Source organism: Gorilla gorilla, chromosome 7, assembly GCF_029281585.2.
Source record: "Gorilla gorilla gorilla isolate KB3781 chromosome 7, NHGRI_mGorGor1-v2.1_pri, whole genome shotgun sequence".
Lineage (NCBI taxonomy): Eukaryota > Metazoa > Chordata > Mammalia > Primates > Hominidae > Gorilla > Gorilla gorilla.
The window spans coordinates 129,244,236-129,264,884 of record NC_073231.2 but is presented as its reverse complement, the minus strand read 5'-3'; the positions used below and the strand labels follow the sequence as shown (position 1 = coordinate 129,264,884).

Sequence of the window (20,649 nt, the reverse complement as noted above, 5' to 3'; positions counted from 1 at the left end):
TGCAGGTATTATTTGAGTGTCTCAAGCAAGAAGGGGAGAATGCATACTGAGAGATAGCCAGCAGTTTCTAATCTGCCATATTGTGCTTTTTTTTTTCTGTTTCTAAACTTTCTATTATAAGCAGGAATTACTTTTTATTTGTTTATTTATTTATTTATTTTTGCAGTTGCAAGATTTAATAGATTGAAATAGAGTGAAAACAGAGCTCCCATACAAAGGGAGGGGACCCAAAGGGGGTTGCCGTTGCCAGCTCAAATGCCTGGGTTTATATCCCGATCCTTGTCCCTCCCGCTGTGCTCTCAGCAATAGATTGGCTATTTCTTTACCTCCTGTTTTTTCCTAATTAGCATTTTAGTGAGCTCTCTGATTGGTTGGGTTTGAGCTAAGTTGCAAGCCCCGTGTTTAAAGGTGGATGCGGTCACCTTCCCAGCTAGGCTTAGGGATTCTTAGTCGGCCTAGGAAATCCAGCTAGTCCTGTCTCTCAGTCCGCCCTCTCAACAGGAAAACCCAAGTGCTGTTGGGGAGGTTCGCCGACGACTGCTCTAACTGCTTCTTGCTGAATTGGGGCGTAGTAGGGGTTGTGCAGTTGAAATTTCCTGGGGAGGGGTGCCTTCGATGTCATTAACATCGGAGCATGGGCTAGCAGGCCGGTCCAGGGGTCCGCGGTAGATCTTAGTCATAGACTGCATCTGGGGCTGCATTTGAAGAATGATTTGTAGTTTTGCAGCTTTGATTCTGGAAGAGACAAACGCTTTGGAGGTCCCTTCAGGGTCGCCAAAATGTTACCAGGGGTCCTTGTTCACAAAGTTTCCAAGATGGTGGCAAGCCTCCAGTTCTCTGACCTGGGGTTCTTGGCCTCACGGATTCCGAGGAATGGAATCTTGGGCCATGCGGTGAGTGTTATAGCTCCATTAGAAGCCGTGGGTCACGGAAGAGAACCGTGGAACCCAGTGACTAGTGTTCAGCTCGATTAGGATGAACCCGGGCACTTAGCCATGCAGGAACAATGGCAAGCCTTTAGCCCGATCGAGAGCGGCAATGGGCGCCTCGCTGGACCAGGAGCACAGCGGACACCCTGCCGGATCCGGAGGGATAGAAGTCAGCGGCGGGTCTGCCACGGTGGCAGCAGTGGTGGACAGCGAGCAAAAGCTCAGCTTGAGCCGTAACAAACATGGTCCAGAAAAGTGCAGTAGCAAGATTTAATAGAGTGAAATAGAGTGAAAACAGAGCTCCCATGCAAAGGGAGGGGACCCAAAGGGGTTTGCCCAGGAATTACTTTTTAGATTGAAAAAAAAAGATCATAAAAACATATAGGCTGGGCATGGTGGCTCACACCTGTAATCCCAGCACTTTGGGAGGCCAAGGCGGGTGGATCACTTGACGTCAGGAGTGTGAGACCAGCCTGACCAACATGGGGAAACCCCTGTCTCTACTAAAAATACAAAATTAGCCGGGTGTGATGACGCATGCCCGTAATCCCAGCTACTCGGGAGGCTGAGGCAGGAGAATCGCTTGAACCTGGGAGGTGGAGGTTGCCGTGAGCTGAGAGTACACCATTGCACTCCAGCCTGGGCAACAAGAGCAAAATTCTGCTAATAAATAAATAAATAAATAAATAAATAATATGATCCTACAATAGAAACTATAAAAACGGATATGGTTTCAGAAGAGTAGGAGATGGTTAGAACCAGATTCTGACCTACAAACTCCAATGATCTGGTTAAGGAAGAAATACGAAATGCTACTCAAAGAAACCTGTATCCAGTGAAACTAAGATATTAATGGGCAGGTGTTTAGAAGAGAGATAAATAACAGAGGAAATTATAAGAAAGGCCACAGACATGTAAAAGGAGATCCAGGGAATCCACAGCACACAGTATATTGAGCTTTAATAACAAAAGATTTTTTTAAAACTTTTTTTATTGGAAGGATGTGCTTTTAATGCTTTTTTTTTTTTTTTTTCGAGATGGAGTCTCACTCTTGTCACACCCAGGCTGGAGTCTAGTGGTGCAATCTCGGCTCACTGCAACCTCCACCTCCCAGGTTCAAGCAGTTCTCCTGCCTCAGCCTCCCAAGTAGCTGGGACTACAGGTGTGTGTCATGACACCCGGCTAATTTTTGTATTTTTAGTACAAAACTAAACCAACCCCAGGTGATCCACCTGCCTCAGCCTCCCAAAGTGCTGGGATTACAGACGCGAGCCCCTGTGCCCGGCCAAGGATTATTATTTAAAAACAAAAACTAGAATGGGTGTAGTAGCTCAAGTTTGTAATCCCAGCACTTTGGGAGACTGAGGCAGAAGGATCACCTGAGCCCAGGTGATCAAAGCTGTAGTGAGGTATGATTCAGCCACCGCACTCCAGCCTGTGTGACAGAGCGAGACCCTGTCTCAAAAGAAAAACAAATTGGCAAAACAAAACCAAAACCCTGACATTCCCACTGTTATTCTAATTTGCATTTATCTGATTTGTGTTATGCTATTTTCCCAAGTTAAAGCGATCATTTCAATACAAAGCAATTTGTGCTATGGCAGCAATGTACTATGTGAACTCAGAGGGTAGAGTCCTTATCACTGGGGGTGGGAAGTTGGCTGGGTTGAAACACAATATGAGACCCATCTGAATTATATTGGGGTGGGAAGCAGGTCCATACTTGTGGTATTAGACTCACTGCTGTGTACCATACCTTACATGGGAAAACTGAGAAATTGAACTATGTATGTTCGGGAGAGGTCAATAGAGAGGTAAGGCCTGAAAACCACATTATAAGAATATATCAGCCGGGGCCGTGGCTCATACCTGTAACCCCAGCACTTTGAGGGGCAGAGGCGAGTGGATCACCTGAGGTCAGGAGTTAGAGATGAGTCTGGCCAACACAGCGAAACCCCGTCTCTACTAAAAATACAACAATTAGCCAGGCGTGGTGGCACGCGCCTATAGTCCCAGCTACTGAGCAGGCTGAGCCACGAGAATCGCTTGAACTTGGGAGGCAGAGGTTGCAGTGAGCTGAGATGGCGCCACTGCACTACAGCCTGGGTGATAGAGCGAGACTCCGTCTCAAAAAAAAAAAAAAAAAAAAGAATATGTCTTCCAGGCTGGGCGCGGTGGCTCACACCTGTAATCCCAGCACTTTGGGAGGCCGAGGCGGGTGGATCACCTGAGGTCAGGAGTTTGAGACCAGCCTGGCCAACATGGTGAAACTCTGTCTCTACTAAAAATACAAAAAGTAGCCGGGCATGGTGGCAGGCGCCTGTAATCTCAGCTACTTGGAAGGCTGAGGCAGGAGAATAGTTTGAACCCCAGAGGCGGAGGGTTCAGTGAGCCGAGGACGTGCCATTGCACTCCAGCCTGGGCGACAAGAGTGAAACTCTGCCTCAAAAAGGAAAGGAAAGGGAGGGGAGGGGATGGGAGGGGAGACCACCATTAATGCCATGGCTCTGTATCCTTTGCTCTGCCACCATGAATAATCTCTGCCCTGCATCTTTGGGTCATTCCTCCCAGAGGAAATAAATGCCTCAGATAGGAGCAGCCCATTGGCTGGTCCAAGGTCACATGCCTGAATCCTTATTACCAGGTTTCCAGGGAAATGAAGTGTATTTCCCCGTAGGATTTCCACAGAAGGAGGCTGGGCCCTGCCTAAACCAAACCCACCCAAAGAGAAAAATCTCCCAGACAGAAGGGGAATCTGGGATATAGTTAAAACATGGAATAGAATAGCTAATATATGGCAAATGTCAAAATGTCTCCCCACCTCCATTCAATTAATTTTTTTTCTTCTTTTGTGGGAAATCAATAAGATTTGGTATACAATTTAAGTAAGCTCACATTTGCAACATTCCTGAAAGAAATCCCAGTCCAAATTAATGTTTACTTTCTAATTTTGCTACCAAAGAACAGAAAGGGACCCACCTATGACCTCATCCCAAATGAGGTAGTGGAATCATGATTAGCTCTTACCTGAGCCTCGTTTCTGTAGCACATGAAGTAAGAACACTTGAGTCTTTCTGAAGCAATCAGGGGTTACCAACAAGAACCTCCGTTTCTTTTTTTTTTTTTGAGACGGAGTCTCACTCCGTCACCCAAGCTGGAGTGCAGTGACGCAATCTCGGCTCACTGCAACCTCCGCCTCCTAGGTTCAAGCAGTTCTTCTGCCTCAGCCTCCCGAATAGCTGGGATTACAGTCGTGTGCCACCACACCCAGCTAATTTTTGTATTTTTAGTAGAGATGGAGTTTTGCCATGTTGGCCAGGTTGAACTCTTGATCTCAAGTGATCCACCTGCCTCGGCCTCCCAAAGTGCTGGGACTACAGGCGCCCGCCACCACACCCAGCTAATTTTTGTATTTGTAGTAGAGATGGGGTTTTACCATGTTGGCCCAGCTGGTCTTGAACTCCTGACCTCAGATGATCCACCCGCCTCAGCCTCCCGAAGTGCTGGGATTGCAGGTGTAAGCCACCACACCCAGCCTCTACTGCCTCTTTTTTTTTTTTTTCCTAAATCAAGTCACTCCTAACTAGAATAGTTAAGATTAGAAAAGATAGAACTGGTCACCAAGAGAAGACCAATCCCAGACCAACTGTACTATATACATTTCCCAGGGGTGCTATATGTAACAAATTACCACAAACTTGGTAATCTTTAAAAACCAGGAATGTATTCTCTCACAGTTCAAGAGTCCGGAAGTCTGAAATCAAAGCGTCAGCCAGGTTGATTCTTTCTGGAGATTTGGAGGAAGAATCTGTTCCATGCTTCTCTCCTGGCTTGCAGTGGTTGCTGGCAAACCTTGGCATTTCTTGGCTTATAAACACATCACTGCAATCTCTGCCTGTCTTCACATCACTGCCTTCTCTGTGTCTGTATGCACCAATCTCTCTATGTTTTCCCTTATAAGAACACTAGTCATTGGATTTAGGGTTCACCATAAACGAGAATAATCTCATGTCGAGATTTTAATTACATCTGCAAAGATCCTATTTCCAAATCAGATCACATTCACAAGGGGAGGTTTATATCCTTTATGGGGGCACAGTTCAACTCACTAATCCAACCAAAAGCTAAAGCCAGTGTGGTAGTTTGTTTTTTTTTTTTTTTTGAGACAGGGTCTCACTCTATTGCCAAGGCTAAAGTGCAGTGGCAAGATCTCAGCTCACTGCAGCCTCCACCTCCCAGGCTCAAGTGATCCTCCTGACTCAGTCTCCCAAGCAGCCAAGAGTACTGGCGTGCACCACAATGCCCGGCTAATTTCTGTATTTTGGGTAGAGATGGGGCTTCACCATGTTGCCCAGGCTGGTCTTGAATCTCTGGCCTCAAAGGATCCTCCTGCCTTGGCCTCCCAAAATGTTGGGAGGGCTAAAGCCACCACACCCGGCTCCAGTGTGGTAATTCCTTAATGTTTAATATTATAAAGAGAGAATAAAGGAATAGAGAAAAGCTTCTGGCTGGCCATCTGTTAGTGTTCTGGAATTTTGATTTCTTTGCTTAGTTTTTTTTTAAATTTTATTAAAACTTTTTTTTTTTTTTTTTTTGTGAGACAATGTCTCGCTCTGTCCCCCAGGCTGGAGTGCAGTGGTGTGATCTTCTGGGCTCACTGCAACCTCTGCCTCTCAGTTTCAAGCAATTCTCCTGTCTCAGCCTCCCAAGTAGCTGGGATTATAGGCATGTGCCACCACACCCAACTAATTTTTGTATTTTTAGTAGAGACACAGTTTCACTATGTTGGCCAGGCTAGTCTCGAACTCCTGGTGTCAAGTGATCCGCCTGCCTCGGCCTTCCAAAGTGCTGGGATTATAGGCATGAGCCACTATGCCCAACCTGCCTTCATGTTTTATAACCCCAAGAATAATCAATATTCTGACTTCTAACAGCAAAAGTTAGTTTTGTCTGTGTTTCTGCTTAATATAAAAGGAATTATTCAGGCTTCTTTTGCTTAATATTCTGTTTGTAAGATTTATTCATATTATTGCATCTAGTTGTTGTACATAGTTTTTGACCTAGCCATTGCACTTCTAGAAATTTATTCTACAGATACAATGTAGAAGTGATATTTGAACCTATTTATTCATAGCAGTTATGCAATAGCAAGAGAACGGAAACAAATGTTCAGCAAGAAAGGTCTACTTAAATAAAATACGGTGTGTCCACAGAGTGGACTATGATGTTGCTGAACAAAGAGAGGAAGTTCGTTATGTACTCACAGGGAAAGATCACTAAGACCTAGATAAAGAAGCACAGTACAGAACAGAGTGTACAGTATGCTACATTCGTGTAAACAGGGTGAAAATTAATACCCATGCAAACACATGCTCATACTTACTTGTATAGTATAAATCAGAGGTTAGAAAACTAGCCAGGTGTGGTGGTTCATGTCTGTAATCCCAGCACTTCGGAAGGCCAAGGTGGGCAGATCATCTGAGCTCAGGAGTTGGAGACTAGCTTGGCCGATATGGTGAAACCCCGTCTCTACTAAAAATACAAAGAAAAAAAAAAAAAGCAAGGCTTGATGGTGCTTGCCTGTAATCCCAGCTACTCGGGAGGCTGAGGCAGAAGAATCACTTGAGCCTGGGAAGCAGAGGTTGCAGTGAGCTGAGGTCGCACCATTGCACTCCAGCCTGGGCAACAAGAGCAAAACTGCGTCTCAAAAAAAAAAAAGAAAGAAAGAAAAAGAAAAAGAAAACTATGACCTCCTTGGGACAAATACAGCCTGAGATCTGTTTTTGTAAATAAAGTGTTATTGAAACACAATCATGCCCATTTGTGTCTATATTGTATGTGGCCACTTTTTCACTACTATGGGATTGAGTAATTGCTACAAATATCATACCATCCACAAAACCTAGAATATTTACTCTCTGGCCATTTACAGAAAAAGTTTGCCAGCCCCTAGGGTAGTGGGTTAAATAGTGGCTCCAAAAAGATATTCAGGTCCCAACCCCCCTCTTATGTGTGAATGTGATCTGATTTGGAAACAGGGTCTTTGCAGATATAACTAAGATCTCAAAATGAGATCATTCTGGATTCAGGGTGTGCTCTAAATAGTTCAATGACTGACGTCCTTATAAGAGAAAGGGGGAGCTGGACGCGGTTGCTCACGCCTGTAATCCCAGCACTTTGGGAGGCCGAGGTGGGTGGATCATGAGGTCAGGAGTTCAAGACCAGCCTGGCCAAAAATACAAAAATTAGCCAGGCGTGGTGGCGGGCGCCTGTAATCCCAGCTACTCTGGAGGCTGAGGCAGGAGAATCACTTGAACCCGGGAGGCAGAGGTTGCAGTGAGCCAAGATCGCGCCACTGCACTCCAGCCTGGGCGACAGAGCGAGACTTCATCTCAAAAGAAAAAAAGAGAGAAAGTGGGGAGAGATTTGAGTACAAGCACAAAAAGACAGGAAAGAAGGACATATGATGGTGAAAGCAGAGTGTGGACTTACACTCCTACAAGCCAAGAAACTCCAAAGGTTGTCAGCAGACACCAGTAGCTGGGAGACAGGCATGGAATAGATTCTCACTCAGAGCCCCCAGAAGGAAGCAACATGGCCAACACCTTGATTTTGGATTTCTTGCCTCCTGAACCATCAGAGAATAAATTTCTGTTGTTTTAAGCCACCAAGTTTTTGGTAAGTTGTTGCAGCAGCCTCAGGAAATGAACATACCTGGTATAGATGATCTCTGGAAGGATACCCAAGAAATGAATAACTTTGGTTGCTGATGGGAAGGGTGACAAGATGGCTAGCAAACGGGCATATGAAGGAGACTTTTAATCCATATGCTCCTTTGTAACTTAAAATTTAAGCATATGAATATACTACATCTTGAAAAATAAATACAATGTAAGTAGAAAACTTAATAACTCCTAATTGGTTTAGCCCAGAGAAGAGAGTTACCTCTGATTGTAGCAGGTGTCTAAAATAATCACTGTAAAGCATGTTGCCTTTTTAGTCTGCTCAGCTCTGACCAGCTAAAATAGCCTCCCCTCCTGCTGGTGTGGCTTCCTGTGGATGGCCTCACAAGGTCACTTTATGTCAACAGCACACCTAGACAAAGTCCTTCTGCTGAAGGCAGACAGGATCTTCTGTAGGCTGTGATCTGAAATAGATCCCCCATCTATGTCCATTTCGCATCTGCTCACTGCCACTAGTCCAGGCCACCATCTTCTCTCGCCAGGACAGTGCAGTAACCTCCTAGTTTTTCATTCTACATCTGTTATTGCTACTTCCAATCATTCTCACCAAAGAGCCAATCATGTGACTTCTTTCCTTTGCTGTTCTTTCACAGCTGCTCTTTGCAAATGGATCAAAACCAAACTCCCATCCTGGCATGGTGGTGCATGCCTGTAGTCCCAGCTACTCAGGAGGCTGAGGTGGGAGGATTGGTTGAATCCAGGAGTTCGAGGTTGTAGCAAGCTGTGATTGCGCTTGTGAATAGCCACTGCACTGCAGCCTGGGCAACATAGGGAGACCCTGTCTCTAAAATAAATCAATAAATGTTTTTTTTAAAAAAAAACCCTCCTGGCTGGGCGCGGTGGCTCACGCCTGTAATCCCACCAGTTTGGGAGGCCTAAGTGGGCAGATCACCTGAGCTCAGGAGTTTGAGACCAGCCTGGGCAACATGGCAAAACCCCGTCTCCACGAAAAATACAAAAAATTAGCTGGGAGCAGAGGTGTGCCCCTATAGTCCCAGCTACTCCCAGCTACTTGGAGGTTGAGGTGGGAGAATCTCTTGAGCCTGGGAGGTAGAGGTTGCAGTTAGCTAAAATCCCACCACTGCACTCCAGCCTGGGTGACAGAGTGAGACCCTTTCTCAAACAACAACAAAACCCCTCTCTATTGTGCTCTTGAAGCGCGCCATCTTGCCCATGCATACCCTTCTATTCTCAGTAGCTACTTCTCTAGCAATCAACTCTTTCCTCGCCACATTCCAGAACAGCGTGACACAAATCACTCTGTGGATAAGAATCACCAGGAGACTTCCTGAAAGAAATCCAAGTTTCCAGGCCTTATCTCAGACCCATGAAATCAGGATATTTAGAGGAGGCACCTGAAGCTGTGTGTAGTGTGTTGATTTTTATTTTTATTATCATTATTATTTTTGGCGTTGAGACCTGCTTGATTTATTCTGATTATTTAATACACAATGATGCAACTGTGATCCCAAAGTGTGCAAAGTTAAAGCCTTCAACTGCAGCTGAGGAGAGGGCAGGAATGGTGCACCTGGGGACGGTGGTGAGTCAGGAATGAGGGGCAGGCAGCCATGACCAGAGCAGCCTTCTCCCCAGGGCCAGGGACAGGGGAGTGGCCTGAGGAGCAGGACCCAAGGGTAGCCCAGGGCCGGGGAAGGGGGCAGAGACCTCCCCTTAGCCTAGGTCAGGAGCTCAGAAGTGCTACATGGCTGAGGGGGCAGCAGGCCAGAGGCAGGGCCAGGAGAGCACCATGTCCTGGGGGACTGGGGTCAGGGAAGTGCCCTACAGGAGAAGCCAGGAGGGGCTGCCTGCCCCTGGGGTGGGTTCCAGGCTGCAGCAGGCTGCAGCAAGACCTGAAGCAGGCGTAGGGCCTGAGAGCCCGGCTGGCTGGGCTCTGGGGGCCTCCCAGGGCAGCCTGGCCCAGGGAGCAGTCCTGACTCTGCAGGGGATGCCCAGCGTGGGGTCACAGACCCCTCACAACTTCGCCTCCTCTCTCCCTGGAAAGGAGCTGGGGAACCCGTAGTGCAAATCTGTGGACCACTCAGTGATGGAGGGAGGCTATGCCCGAAGGTGGACACTGGGGGGTGCCCCCTCCACCACCTCGGCCTCCACTGCTGTCAGTACAGCCGCTTCTCCTAAGAGTGCAGGCCATGGACGCCACCCTCAATCTGGGCCGACATGGTACGCTTCTCAAACTTGAGCTCTCCTGCGTACATTATGGACCAAAGGACAGACAGGCTGCGGGCCCTGATATCTTGGCAGCCATGCTGGATGCCCACTATGAGGTAGGGCATGAACTTCTGAATGGACCCTTTGTCCTGGATGGAGCCCGAGACACCCTGTGTGATCTTCACCTTATCCCCCTCACTGAAGTATCGTTCCTGGCTGCTGCTGCTCTTCTCCATGGCATCCAGCAAGCCTGTGCCCCAGTATTTCTTGAGCCACACCCCATCTGAGAACTATTCGCTGGGGGCCTCTGAGGTGGCAGCCAGCAGGGAGCCCGTCATCACTATGGAGGCACCAAGGGCCAGCACCTTGACGTGCCCCACAGTCAGGATGCCACCATCGGCTATGATGCGCACACCAAAGTGCCGGGCATACTCAGCCACCTTGTACACACAGTGCCCTGGGGGCAACCACATGCCATCACTTCCTGGGTGATGCAGAGGGAGCCGCAGCCTATTCCCACACACAGCCCGTCCACACCAGCGTCAATCAGGTTCTTGGCCTGGGCTGCTGTCACCACGTTCCCCACAATCACCTGGAGGTGGGAGTACTTCTGTTTGATGTAATACACCATGGCAGTTGATACAGCAAGTTCCCTTCGGACAAGTCCAAGACTATGACGTCGACACCCGCCTGGGTGAGCAGGTCCAGGCGGTATTTGTCATCCTCACAGGTGCCCACAGCTGCCCCACACAGCAGCTGCTCATGGGAATCCTTGGAGGCCACAGGGTAGTCTCAGTTCTTCAGGTCAGTGAGGACAATGATGACCACCAGCTCATCGTCATCATTGACGATAGGCAGCTTCACTTTCTTGCTTTGCTGCAGGATCTCATTTGCCTCTTTCAACATCACTCCTGCTGGAGCCACCACCAGCTCAAACCTTGGCATCATCACCTCACTGAGGAGGGTGGTGTGGTCCTTCTCAGCAAGAAAGTCGATGTCTTGGGAGGTGACGATGCCCACCGGCTTGCTGCCCATGGTGCCTGTCTCAGTGATGGGGATACCAGAGAAGCCATGCCGCATCGTGGCCTCCAGCACATCACCCACAGGGTGCGAGGGGCTCAGCACCATGGGGTCCGTGATGAAGCCATGTTCAAACTTCTTGACCTTCCACACCTCCTTGGCCTAGAACTCTGGGGTGCAGTTGTGGTGAATGAAACCAATACCTCCCACCAGAGCCATCGTGATGGCCATGTTGCCCTCTGTCACAGTGTCCATGGAGGAGGAGATCAGCGGCGTCTTCAGCGTGATCTTCCAGGTAAGGGCTGAGGTCAGGTCCGCTTCATCAGCTATGAAGTCTATGAATCCTGGGAGAATCAGGAACTCGTTGTAGGTGAGGCTGTCGGCTCTGGCGAAGAGCTGCTGCGTGGTGAGCCCATCCTCGGGCATGCAGCCGGTGCCCCGGCTCATCAGGTAGTCTGTCAGGCTGCCAGAGACCCGGCGACCCAACATAAACACCCGCTCGGCCGCCAGCCTGCCAGGGCAGGCTATTTTTTTGAGACTGGGTCTCACTATGTTCCCCCAAATGGTTTGGAACTGCTGGGCTCAAGCAATCCTCCCACCTCAGCCTCCCAAGTAGCTGGTACTACAGGCCCGCACCACCACACCTGGCTTTGTGTAGTGTGTTTAATAAGCTCCCTGGGGAATTCTATCTTTGAAGTTCTGGAAGCATTTTCAACTATTTTGGACTTCCTACCTCAGGGCCTTTGCACTTGTTCTTCCCATTCCCTGGAAAACCCTGCCAATTTTTTGATCGGCTGATTCCTTCTCATATTTTACGTGTCATCTAAAATGTCGCCTCCTCAGACTGATCTTTCTTTTTTATTTATTTATTTTTGAGCTGGAGTCCCACTCTGTCGCCAAGGCTGGAGTGCAGTGGCATGATCTTGGCTCACTGCAACCTCTGCCTCACGGGTTCAAGCAGTTCTCCTGCCTCAGCCTCCCGAGTAGCTGGGATTACAAGTGTGTGCCACCACGCCTGGCTAATTTTTGTATTTCTAGTAGAGACAAGGTTTTGCCATGTTGGCCAGGCTAGTCTCGAACTCCTGACCTCAAGCAATCTGCCTGCCTCGCCCTCCCAAAGTGCTGGGATTACAGGTGTGACACATGCCTGGCCTCAGACCTTTCTTTCTTTCCTTCTTTTTTTGAGATGGAGTTTCGCTCTTGTTGCCCAAGCTGGAGTGCAATGGCGTAATCTCAGCTCACCGCAACCTCTGCCTCCCAGGTTCAAGAAATTCTTCTGCCTCAGCCTCCTGAGTAGCTGGGATTACAGGCGCCCACCACCATGCCCGGATAATTTTGTATTTTTGGTAGAGACGGGGTTTCTCCATGTTGGTCAGGCTGGTCTAGAACTCCCGACCTCAGGTGATACCCACCTCGGCCTCCCAAAGTGCTGGGATTACAGGTGTGAGCCGCCCCGCCTGGCCTCAGATTGACCTTTCAAGTCCACTGTATGTTTCTCTCCTCTTCCTTCAACCACTCTGTATCACATGACCCTGTTTCATTTTCTTTATACCACTTGCTATAATGAAGTTACCTTGTTTATTTACTTCCTTGTTTATCCACTGAGTACCTCTTAGAATGTAAGCTCCATGAACCTAGGGTTCCTGGTTCACTGCTTTACTCCCTGCACCTCTAACTATGCTTAGAATAAGATGGGGGCTCAATTAAAATTTCCTGAATAAACAAATCAAATGAGATGGTATATACAGTATATAGTCATGTGTTTTTTTTTTTTTTTTTTGAGACGGAGTCGCGCTGTGTCGCCAGGTTGGAGTGCAGTGGCACCATCTTGGCTCACTGCAACCTCTGCCTCCCAGGTTCAAGCAATCCTCCTGCCTCAGCCTCCTGAGTAGCTGGGGCTACAGGCGTGCACCACCACGCCCAGCTAATTTTTTGTATTTTCAGTAGAGACGGGGTTTCACCATGTTGACCAAGATGGTCTCAATCTCTTGACCTCGTGATCTGCCCGGCTCGGCCTCCCAAAGTGGGGGGATTACAGGCGTGAGCCACCGTGCCCAGCCATATATAGTATTTTAAAACCAAGTAATAGTAAACTCTTGCTACTTTTTAAATTTTTTTAAACTGTGCTACTTTAAATATTGTTCCTTCCTTTTTCACTTATGTTGGTTAAACAACTATTTTAAAGTTTTTTCTATTGTAAAAGTGAAGCATATTCATGCAAGAAAAATCAGAAAAATTGTTTGGGCATGGTGGCTCACACCTGTAATCCCAGGCTTTGGGAGGCCGTGGTGGGAGGATTGCTTGAGGCCAGGAGTTTGAGACCAGCCTGGGCAACAGAGTGAGACCCCGTCTCTAAAAACAAATTAGCCAGGTGTGATGGCACACACCTGTGGTCCCAGCTACTAGGGAGGCTGAGGTGGAAGGATTGCTTGAGCCCTGGAGGTCAAAGCTGCAGTGAACCGTGGCTGCGCCACTGCACTCCAGCCTGGGTGACAGAACAATAATCTGTCTTCCTGGGGACGGTAGCTCACACCTGTAATCCTAGAACTTTGGGAGGCCAAGGCAGGTGGATCACCTGAGGTCAGTAGTTTGAGACCGGCCTGGCCAGCATGGCAAGACCCCGTCTCTACTAAAAGTACAAAAATTAGCTGGGCATGGTGGTGCATGCCTGTAATACCAGCTACTTTGGAGGCTGAAGCAGGACAATCACTTGAACCCGGGAGGCAGAGGTTGCAGTTAGCTGAGATCATGCCACTGCACTCCAGCCTAGGCAACAGAGCAAGATTCTGTCTCAAAAAAAAAAAAAAAAAAAGAACAAGAACCTCTCTCAAAAAAAAGCAGGACTCCCAGTTAAATGCGAAGTTCAGATAAACAACAAATACTTTTGATATGTCCCCAGACATTGCATTCTTCATTCAGCAGCCACGCAGATTATTTTTAAAGTCGGAATAAGTCAAACCTCTGTTCAAAACCCTGAGATGTCTTTTCATCTCAGGGTTTTGAATGGGAATTTGGGGGCTATAATAAAAGCCCTCAAAAGTTTCAAACTAAGACCCAGAGTCCCGTAGGACCTGCTCCCAGTGGCTCTGTTCTCATTGGCCTCGCCACTCTCCCCTTCCTGCTTCCCGCCTCTCTTCCAGAACCATCTAACCTTTAGGCCTTTGTCAGACTTCTCAGCCAGACCTTCCCTAATCACCCTATTTTAAATTGCACTCTTCCCTCCCCCTTCCCTACTTTATATTTCTCTGTAATGCTTGCCACTTTAAAACTTTTACATTTAGTTTATTGTGTTTCACCTTCCACTAGAGTTTAAGTTCCATTAGGGCATTTTTGTTCTTTTTATTCACGGCTGCATCCCCAGTGCTTAGAATAATGCCTGGTACATAATAGAGGCTCAATATGTATTTAACAAATATTAAATTAATGAACTGTAGTTATCCAAATCAATAAATAGCTTTCGTTTATTTCGCTAAGATCCCTCGGACATTCTGATCATTCAGCATGTTACCTATTTCAAAGTAGTCAAGTAACTGCCATCTTAGAGAAGCCATCTTCTGTATTCTGTGATAATAGCAAACGCTTATTGAGCACTTATTATGTGCAAGCACGGCTCCAAGGTATCATAATAGTACTTTAGGGCCTTAGGTATTACAATCGGAGTTACTTTCCGATTATATGTACATTCCGAGATACGTATAAAAAGTATTTGTTGTTTATCTGAACTTCACATTTAACTGGGAGTCCTGCTCTTTTTTTTGAAACAGGTTTTTTTTTTTTTTTTGAGACGGTGTCTTGCTCTGTTGCCCAGGCTGGAGTTCAGTGGCACGATCTTGGCTCACTGCAACCTGTGCCTCCCGGCTTCAAGCGATTCTCCTGCCTCAGCGTGTGAGGAAATTAGAATGCAGGGAGGTGAATAATTTGTTCGAGATCTTCTATGTGGTATGATCAGTGGCAAAGATGGGTACAGAACCCGCGTCCTTAACTAAACGATGGCACTCTGCTGGCTCGCTTTTAGCTCCTTGTGTTTTCTTTCTTTTTGGTGGTTAACTTGTTTTCGTCAAGCCCTCAATTATTAAAAAAAAAAAAAAGTTCTTAAGGCTCAAAGTCAAAACCTGTCAAAGGCCAAGTGCTTTATTTCCCTCCAGTCAAGGACTGGGCAATTTGCATTTGAATCCTGGATGGCGGGAAGCAGCAAACAGGTGTCAACAGGGGTGGGGAGGAGACGCCGGACCCTACCAGCCAATCAGAGCGCGCGGAGGCCTCCCTTCCCCCGCCACCGTCCCGCGCCAAAATTCCAAACGGGCTACGCACCGCTCCCACCGTCTCCTTCCGCCGAGCTCAGGGAGCCGGAACTATGTGAAGAAAAAGAAGTCAGCGTTTTCCCCAGGACTCTCCGCTCAGGTCCTCTATACTGTCGGCCTGTGTTCCTCTCCACGTTGGCCCGGCCTCCTTCGCTCTACAAATGGGAGGAGAATTTCGAGCCTGCTGTTCTATGGTGGTGGCGTGGGCGGGACAGACGGCGGAGGGATTCTGGGCGCGCGCGCTGCGGCCGCTGGCGCGGAGCTTGTGGCGCCAGAATTCGGAGCGCGGAAGAGCCCGAGCTGCGAGCGCCTGGCGCTGGAGCTGTCTCCGGTCGCGCACGCCGAGGCCATTAGGGAGAGAAGATGGTGGTTCTCCGCAGCAGCTTGGAGCTGCACAACCACTCCGCGGCCTCGGCCACGGACTCCTTGGACCTGTCCAGTGACTTCCTCAGTCTGGAGCAGATCGGCCGGAGGCGGCTCCGCTCGGCCGGCGCGGCGCAGAAGAAACCCGCGGCGACCACAGCCAAAGCGGGCGTGAGTACGGGCCTGAGGCGGGCTCCCAGGGCGGTTCCCGTGGGGACTGCCGGCAGCCCGGCGCTCGGAGGGGCCTGGGGGTGGGCGGCGCCGGTCAGGGTGACAGTTGTCGGGGGAGAAGTGTGGTCGAGGACGAGTAAAATGGAAGCTCTCGGGATCGGAGGTGCGGGTCGGATTTCTGAGCTGAGGCTGGCCGGGAGAGGACTAAGCATTTGGTCACCACCTACTTTTACGCAAGAGGAAATCGAAGCCCGCCACAGCGGAGTGCGGTCTGGGGCCAAGCCGCGGCTGTTCGGCCGCCCGCACGACCCCCCACTCCCTGGCCGATCGATCGCCCAGGCTCCTGCCCTAGGTTCGCATCAACCTGGAGGCAACACGCATCCCCTGACTGCTTTCTGTCTGCGCCATAAACGTTGGGGGGGAGGGGGCACAGGGACAGACAGGTTGTAATTCAGGTTCTCTGACCTCCATTAACGATCCAGAGGGGTTCCGTAATAACAGCGCAGTGAATAATACCAGGTTGCATAATATGGAGGGATGAAGACCAACATTTCCTGTACCCCCCCCTTCCAAGCCTCATCATAACCCTTTGAGAATGCGTAGTTGTGCTATCTCTTTGACAGATGAAGAAACGGACTCAAAAAGATAAACAGTAAGGGGTAGATCTAAAATTGGAACTCAGATTGCCTGCCTCCTAAATCGTTCCCTTTCTATTCCGTCATGCTGCAGTTACAAGCAGCGTCTATAGGGGAAGTTTGGAAGGGAGGAGGGTCCTCTTGAAAGAAGTGCTGCTTCTAGGTCTGAAGTGCAGTGACGGTTTTTGCAGGGCAGAGTTAAAGCTGAGCAGAGTTACTCCCTTCCCATCCACCTCCCCACCCCAGCTGCTGAAAGAGGCCTAGGTGGAGGGGTTTCAGCATTCACAGAAGGTTGAAGAAGTCGGGGAAGCTCGCTAGTAAATTTAGTTAAGGCAGCAAGTAATATATAGTTGGACTGAAGGTGTTGGAGTGAGTGAGGGTAGGCATGGAGTAGGAAAAATAGGACCTGAGAGAAGGTTGGGAACCTGGGAATGAGAATGAGAGGCTCAGGGGGAATGTGTGGTGGAAGTGACAATGTAATCCTCTTCAGTTCAGCAGACGATTTCAGGGTCTTGTATTAAGTCTTCTATTAAGATCTTGTATTTAGATAACTATATAAAATTAGTTGCCAGTATCTTTTGTGGGCATCCCATTCTGGTTGCTACTCTACTGAGGGGAATGGGTTAAAAACTACACTCCCTTCAGTCTCTGAAATTGTGATTCTGAATTGAAAAGACAAGTAATTTCCTGACTGTAAGGATTTGTTTCTCAATCATCTGCCAGGAATTGGCAGAGACCTGGAGAGGCCAAACACTTCTGCACTGAAATTGGTTACTTGACTTAACCTGTGTTCAGAAAATCTGTTTCAATACTGATTGATTATTTATGTCCAGGGTAACACTAGATCCTATGAACATAATGATACATACTGATGTATTGAATACTGGTTAAATACATAGGCTCTTTTTTTTTTCTTCGAGACAGAGTCTCACTCTGTCATCCAGGCTGGAGTGCACTGGTGCGATCTCGGCTCACCGCAACCTCAACCTCCACCTCCGGGGTTCAAGCAGTTCTCCTGCCTCAGCCTCCCAAGTAGCTGGGATTACAGACGTACACCACCACGCTGGGCTAATTTTTGTATTTTTAGTAGAGACAGGGTTTCTGTATGTTGGCCAGGCTGGTCTCGAACTCCGACCTCAGGTGATCCACTTGCCTCAGCCTCCCAAAATGCTGGGATTACAGAATTGAGCCACCCTGCCTGGCCAAATATATAGACTCTTAAGAAAACTGTTAATTATGAATTTCAGTTTCAGCTTCTCAGGTTTACCAGTAATCATCAGGTTTCTACACTTGTTAAATGGGATGATACCCACCACATTGGTAGTGAGGATTAAATGTGATCATGTATGTAAGGAGATTAATTGAACAGTTAGCATATGGTTAGGATTCAGTCACTGTCAGCTATTAAGACCATCGTCAGTTTTAGTTAATGGCCACTCCGTTTTTTTTTCAGTTCCTCAGGAAAAAAACGTTAGGTCGTTGTTGACTCCTCACATCCAGTGCATTAGCAAATTCTGTTGGCTCTACTTTCAAAATATATTCCAAGTCTGACTACTTTATATGTCCTCCAGTGTTGCCATGCTGGTTCAAGCCATAATCTCTTTCCTGGATTATTTATTTATTTATTTATTATTTTGAGACAGAATCTTGCTCTGTCACCCAGGCTGGAGTGCAGTGACGTGATCTCGGCTTGCTGCAGTTTCCGCTTCCCAGGTTCAAGTGACTCTCCTGCCTCAGCCTTCCAAGTAGCTGGGATTACAGGCACGCACCACCACACCTAGCTAATTTTTGTGTTTTTGGTGGAGACGGTGTTTCACCGTTTTGGCCAGTCTGAACTCAAACTCCCGGTCTCAGGTGATCGGCCCACCTCAGCCTCCCGAAGTGCTGGGATTACAGGCATGAGCCACCGCGCCTGACCATCTTTCCTGGATTATAATAGATTCTTGATTGGCCTCCTTCCTGTTTTCCACTGTTTGATATATATATTATGCCCCACCTTCCCTCAACAGTCAGTTCTCTTTATTTATGCATTTATTTATTTTTGAGACAGAGTCTTGCTCTGTCACCCAGGTTAGAGTGCAGTGGCACCAACGTGGCTCACTGCAGCCTCAACCTCCCAGGATCAAGTGATCCTCCACCTTCCTAAGTAGCTGGGACTATAGGGGCTCGCCACCACATCCAGCTCATTTTTAAGTTTTTTGTAGCAGTGGAGTCTCACTCTGTTGCTCAGGCTGGTCTCGAACTCCTGGACTCAAGCAATCCTTCAGTTTCAGCTTCCCAAATTGCTGGGATTAAAGGTGTGAACCACCACGCCCCACCAATAGTCAGTTCTTAATGCAGTGAATCTTTTTTTTTTTTTTTTGAGACGGAGTTTCGCTCTGTCACCCAGGCTGGAGTGCAGTGGCCCAATCTCGGCTCACTGCAAGCTCCACCTCCCGGCTTCACGCCATTCTCCTGCTTCAGCCTCCCGGAGTAGCTGGGACTACAGGCGCCCGCCAACACGCCTGGCTAATTTTTTGTATTTTCAGTAGAGACACAGTTTCACCGTGTTGGCCAGGGTGGTCTTGATCTCCTGACTTCATGATCCGCCCTCCTCGGCCTCCCAAAGTGCTGGGATTAGAGGCGTGAGCCACCGTGCCCAGCAAATGCAGTGAATCTTTTAAAAAGTCAAAACAGTTGATCACTTAAAACCCTCTTGAGACTCTCTATCTAAGTAAAAGTCTGTAAGTTTGGAAGCAGCCCTAAGCATCCCTGCATCCTTTATAATGACATCTTTTTCTACCCCTTTACAAAACCCACTCTATTCCAGCCACACTGGCATAGCTGCTTCTTTAATACCAGGGCCTTTCCATTTGGTATACCTTTGCTGGAAATACTCTTCCCCTTGATATCTGCATGACCCATTCTTTTAACTTTTTTTTTTTTACATTATTTTAAACTAAAAAACAAAACCTCAGGAGTTGTAGTACTTTAGTGTGGTCCAGAAATTGTACAAATAAATAACTCAGTCCTTACAACCTTATGAGGTAGGTAAGATTTTTTTTTTGTGAGAAAACTGATGCACAGAGACTTAAATAAATTGCCCAAATTCACCTTATAGTAAGCTGTGTGACTATGATTCAAATTTAGGAGTCTGTCTAACTCAAGTCTTTGCTAAAATTTCACCTTTGCAATGATGCTTACCATAAGCACCATATTTAAAATTACAAACCACTCTCCTGACATGCCTCTCCTAGCACTTGTCACCTTCAAACATTTTCTGTACTTTGCTATTTTTAAGTATTTTTCTCTCTTCCCCAATCAGAATGTAACTGCACAGGGACTTGGATTTTGACTTTTTGTTTGGCAATGTTATCCCAGCACTTAGAACAGAACCTAGCAGGAAGTAAGTGTATATTAAATATTTGTTGTTGATTGTTCTTACTCTAAAGAGATACAAGTATAGCAGAGGAGACCTAACAGCAATATACAGAGACTATTTGCCATAAATCCCATATTTGTGGTATATGGTGGTTGAGCAATTAGAATGCACTCTGCTGGATGTTGTAGGGCAGAAAGGATCCCCCTCAACCCCCACCACAGTTCCCAGCAGGCATTATACCTTTTTGAGACAAAGTTCTCCTCCCTTTTATACATCAAGGTGTCTGTGTAGACCAAATTATAATCACAGTGTTACATAATGAGCATGGGATTGGATTAAAATAAATTGGTGGTCTTTAGGGGTAATGTATTCATACTGACAAGCCCATCAGTACCAAAAATGAAACATGTCTCTGTAATTGGAATATTTTCTGATTTGGGGGCTTTACATTCAATATATTTGGTTGGATTACACCTTGCTGTTTTACATCAATCATGCATTTCGGAGACTTCACTCCCTGATCACCCTGATTATATTTGGATATTTCTTAGTTTCCTCAGCCACATATTTATTGACAGAGCATTTCTTAGGCTAGGCTGCTTTTATGGGTGGTTATATTTATTCATATTAATTCATTAACTTGAATTTTTCCTAGTCTAATCTGAGGCTGACCTTTTTTTTTTTTCAAAACTTCTCATTACTTCTGATCAGGCTGATATTATCTTCAAGTTCTGAAGTTACTTTTAGTCACCTATTTATTAACTACATTCTATTTTTACATTTTGAATATGATCTCGTTCAGCTGGGCTTATAGATTTGTGTTTTTGTTTTTTCCTGACTTGTATGGGTTCCCTGAATATTGTGGTGGTGGTGGTCTAAGTTTGTTTTTTGTTGTTTTTTTAAAACTTTTATTTTCATCCTACCAACTTTATGACTTTGGCTATCTTTTCTGTAATTTCT

At 47.2% G+C, this 20,649-nt stretch overlaps 1 protein-coding gene and 1 pseudogene across 2 annotated transcripts in view; one reads left to right on the top strand and one right to left on the bottom strand.

Moving 5' to 3' along the window:
* The window catches only part of ATAD2 (ATPase family AAA domain containing 2), a 96,539-nt gene that overhangs the window by 4,460 nt on the left and 71,430 nt on the right, over nucleotides 1–20,649 (top strand). Inside the window, exon 1 of one of the 2 annotated variants that reach the window (XM_004047486.5) lies at nucleotides 15,204–15,693. The exons of the other annotated variant lie outside the window; for it this stretch is intronic. Coding sequence (XP_004047534.3) covers nucleotides 15,523–15,693 — 171 coding nt within the window. The 5' untranslated portion in view covers nucleotides 15,204–15,522. Of the gene's footprint in view, nucleotides 1–15,203; nucleotides 15,694–20,649 lie in introns of those variants that run through there. 2 annotated transcript variants of the gene reach the window in all.
* LOC101152425 (inosine-5'-monophosphate dehydrogenase 1-like) lies at nucleotides 9,787–11,368 on the bottom strand (annotated as a pseudogene).